The 4,320-nt window shown below is 32.9% G+C and overlaps 1 protein-coding gene across 2 annotated transcripts; it reads right to left on the bottom strand.

Annotated features, from left to right (window-relative positions):
- Positions 1-1,007: 1,007 nt before the first annotated feature.
- On the bottom strand, positions 1,008-3,961 carry LOC127087358 (putative F-box/FBD/LRR-repeat protein At1g78840). Of its 2 annotated transcripts, XM_051028244.1 has the most exons (5): positions 3,710-3,961; positions 3,335-3,481; positions 2,075-3,248; positions 1,797-1,979; positions 1,008-1,219 (listed from the first exon to the last, which is right to left on the bottom strand). In XM_051028244.1, the coding sequence occupies exons 3-4, from the start codon at positions 3,170-3,172 to the stop codon at positions 1,800-1,802; spliced, it is 1,278 nt and encodes a 425-aa protein (XP_050884201.1). In that variant the 5' UTR covers positions 3,173-3,248; positions 3,335-3,481; positions 3,710-3,961; the 3' UTR covers positions 1,008-1,219; positions 1,797-1,799. The 2 variants fall into 2 exon arrangements, with proteins under 2 accessions (XP_050884201.1, XP_050884200.1); XM_051028243.1 differs by lacking the exon at positions 3,335-3,481.
- Positions 3,962-4,320: the final 359 nt, after the last annotated feature.

Below are 4,320 nucleotides of genomic sequence, written 5' to 3'. Positions count from 1 at the left end.
CAGTTGACCACACAACACACCTCTAAAAACGAAGCCAGAGCGAATCACGCCCTAAGTCTAGGATGGAAAAAGTAGAAATTGTAGCATGAGAATGAACTCAGTTCCAAATCAAATCAATAATTGAATTCTCCCAATGATTAACCAATAATCTTTCCTAACAAAAAATAACTTTATCACACATTTTTCAAATAATCCATACCATTGAATGTCATATCGAAACCAGACTTAAACGAGTCTTCCTCCTCTTCCCAAACCATTAAAAAACCTCAAAACCCCCTAAGATTGAACGTGGGAGAAGTAAAAGCATCCCCACTCAATTCATAATCTTATACCAGATCAAATGGATCATCTCCCACAAAACAAACAAAATACTCAACCTGCCCTAAACACCTCAAACCACTCTTGATAGCCATCGATCAATACTTCACTAACTTTAAATGTTTGAAAACACTTATTCATTACCATTTGTAATCATGTTCCATAAGTTATATTTAATCTAGTGTCTGTTAAACATTTTTAAAAACCCATTCTCATATGCAAAAGATGCACAACTTTATTCAACCTGTAAAATTTGAAAAGTCCCCCGAGTAACAAATAATCTCAAGCAAAATCTTAGACCTTCTGGTTGTACACTCAAGTGAAGATGCACTCATAATTCCACATGATAACCAAATCATCTATTTTCACTCACCAATTTCAATGCATCTTGATGACTAGCCGTACAAAATCAGTTTTGAACCCTGGGATTATTAACAATAGAACATAATTATTGAAAAATTACATTACTTATGTTCTATATTCAAACCTGCCCAAATACATTATTGAAAAAATATCTCTAATAATATATTTTTTTGTCAAAACATATTATTAGAGAAATTGTTCCTGCAAACCCCTGCAATTAAGCATGTTTCCATTATTAAAGGAATGCACAATTTCTTCTTGTAAGAAATTTTTATTATACCATTGACATGATAATGAAACTTTTACTCCACAAATTTTCACATCCCTTTGCCAAAAGAAATAAATTTCATAAAATAACTAAATAACCAATATTTTTAGGCCAAAATGTATAAAAATTTATATTTCATTGTTTCTAATCTCTATAAATTGCCAAATATTTGACGTATATTCAAATCCTTCCCCATGCAAAATACAGCCAAGAACTCACTTGTCCTTGTTCGACTTGTACACCGAATCTCTTCTCCAGAATCTCCTTCAACTAGATCAAAAAAAAGGAAAAAAATTGAAATCTAAATCAATATTGGAAAAAATAACAGTAGATGAAAATAGGATGAATACTCCTAATGCTAAAGAAATTCAGATAATTATCATAATGGTTCATTCAAAGCTTACTTTAAACAAGACAAGTAACATATACAATATCATGTATCATAAAACAAGAACTTTGAAATTTAACTTGAACAAAAACAATAAAAGGAATAATGATTTGCAAAACAATGAAAAGTTATGACGGTTCATTGTGATTCTGACAAACTTGTCATGAGATACCAAACATGCACTTGAATTTCATATTTCGTTTTGTTTCAATCAATCAGTAAATATCATCAATCCTAACATGTTCAGTAGTATCAGTGTTGTCATTTGCGGAAAGCGGAAAATAGCATATTGTTAAAATTCCGCTATGCAATAGCAGTATAGCACTGCTATAGCGGCTATTTAACAACATTGAGTAGTATTATTGTTTCATCATACCAATTTCTGTTTCATAATGATGTGTGATTAGCTACTAAGTAAAGATAAACATTATATAAAAGGATGCAAAGATATATGAATACCTTCTAAATCGTCAAAATCTCAAAGTCGTCGCGCTTAGAGCAACTGCGGAAATATGCAGTTATATGATCAAGGTTGTTGATGAAGATTTTGTATGTTGATCCGACTCGTAAATTCACCGACTTCCATTTACTAAAAGACGAACATTCTTCCTTTTGCATGACAACGGTAGTCCCGCATGAAACCTGGTGGTTACAAACAATTTAGTGTTAAGACAACCAAATTACGTTTTGCGAGAAACGATTCAAAACAGAAAACAATCACAGGATTTATTTTATACCATAGCTGTAGAGAAGGAGAGTTCGGCATTATGATGTTCTCGGAACATATTGATCAAACCATGTGAAGTCTTTTCTCCCGGCCTCTGATGAGGTTCTTTCAATTGATAATTTGGTTCGCGGATATCAATGATCAAGGCATCGACAGAAGGCATACTAAACTCGAAGAAGGCGCAAGAAGATGCGTATAAGTAGCTGAAATGGATAAGCTTTGGTGCAGAAACAACAAGTTTACATTTGAAACGGGTGCACATTATAGTCATGTTATTGAGTTGGGGCGCAGATATCACGAAATCCTTAGGGGCCAAATCCGACTTAAAGCAAATTTCTCTCAAGTGCAGATTCTTCAAATTGACACAATTTTCAAATGGATTTAGAGACTCGTTTTCCGTGCAACACAGAGTCAAGTTGCTTAGATTCAAAGTCGTCAATGTTGCAAACCCGAAAAGATTTGCTAAACTAGCAAACGAATTTGAAATATCAGTTGTATCCATCGTAAAATGTTCCAAATGCAACAGCTTTTTCGCGGGTAAGCAAGTTACGGGCCATTCGGGTTTTGTAGGATGGCAATCTTTTAACTCAAGCCTTTTCAAGGTTTTGCACTTCAACAACGACAAAGGGATGTCAACGGGCGGGCTGCCAACAGCTTTTGCCCGAAGATTGACTACGATTTCTTCAACGCCATGTGACGTTGCGTGATCAATGACCTTATTAAAAAGGTTCTGATCCGTAGCATATTCTACTCCAGCACGGCAGTAAGTAAGAACTTTCACAACAGATGAATCTCGGCGGAAAAGGACCCACATGACAAATTTCTTGAAATCAGCCAACCGTGCAAACGATTTACTGTTGAAATTCAAACACGGAATTGAAGTCCAAAGATTCGTCCACCTTTTCGACAAAACACAAGTCCGGACAGCATCCTTCGTTTCCATAAACGACAAAATATGAAGAACAACACAATCAGGCATTTCATCAAACTTGTCTCCGCTTTCCACCGCCTCATTATTATTAACCTTATCTTGAGGTACCGAATCCGACAACCGCGGTTTCAACTTCTTCGCAATTCGACCAGATCCCCGAAAATAAGTTTCTGTCATACCAGCTCCACAACAGCATTCAATTGAATTGGTTCTGTTACTCAAAATCAGCAGCAATACAAGTCCTAATTCCAATCTGATAAAACAAAATCAATACATTAATATCACAACTAAAAAATTTCCATACAACAATCAATAACAGAAATTGAAAATCAACATAACCTTAGATAAATCTCTATGACATAACCTCAGCAAATTGAAGCATGAAAATCGTTCATTCATTCATTGATTGATTATCTTAACTTCCATTCATCTCTACCAAAGCTTTAGAATGAAAATTTCTCCCTAAACAAGGTATGTTACTTACTCCTAAAATTCATAAAAAAAAAAAAAACTTCATTCAAAAAAGTAAACAGAAGTTTGAAAAATAGTCCTAAAATTCATAGAAAAAAACAAAATCTCATTAAGAAAAAGTAGCAATAAAGTAGATGATGAGAATCAAAAACGAAAACTTTACCATTCGAATGAATAACAAGAGGCATACACGGAACAATAAAATAAAATAAAAAATGAAATGGGCATTGAAGAATTGAATACCATGGATAGAGGGTGGAGGAAAGAGAAAGAGAGTATTGTTGGTGAAGCTGCTGGTGCTGCTGCTGAAGTTGGAATGAAAACAATAACAATAGCGGCGACCGTGTGTGTCTCTCTCTCTATGTGTCTGTTTGTATGCGATTTCTCTCTCTCTCTCTCTCTTGAAATGAAAAGAATTTCGGTAAATGGAAATTTTGGAATTGGAAACGAAACAAATTCGGACAATCCTCTACAATTCACTCTTTCTGGACTTTTTTTCTTTCTTTTCGAAATATCTTTATTTTTTTTTATTTTATGCTTTTGCTAGATGATGTAATTTGATTTTTTTTTTTGAAAAACTGAATTCAAATGCAAAAAAGTTTTTGTTTTTTACTTTTTTTTATTTAATTAGAAAAAATAAAATAAAAAATATTTTTCTTTGAATGTTAAATTTTTTAAAGAAATTTAATATATTTATATTACTTTTCCAAATATATCCTTTATTATCAGTAGTAAGTTTTTTTAATATAGAACATTCTTCGTATTAACAAATATTTTTTTATAAGCCAATTTAACAATTTTATTTGTATTGCAAATTATTCTAGAGTGGAAATGAGATATTACAAAATGTTTTA

The sequence above is a fragment of the Lathyrus oleraceus genome, chromosome 5, assembly GCF_024323335.1.
Source record: "Lathyrus oleraceus cultivar Zhongwan6 chromosome 5, CAAS_Psat_ZW6_1.0, whole genome shotgun sequence".
Taxonomy (NCBI): domain Eukaryota; kingdom Viridiplantae; phylum Streptophyta; class Magnoliopsida; order Fabales; family Fabaceae; genus Lathyrus; species Lathyrus oleraceus.
Note: the sequence above shows the minus strand (reverse complement) of the source record. Positions and strands in the feature narration are given on the sequence as shown.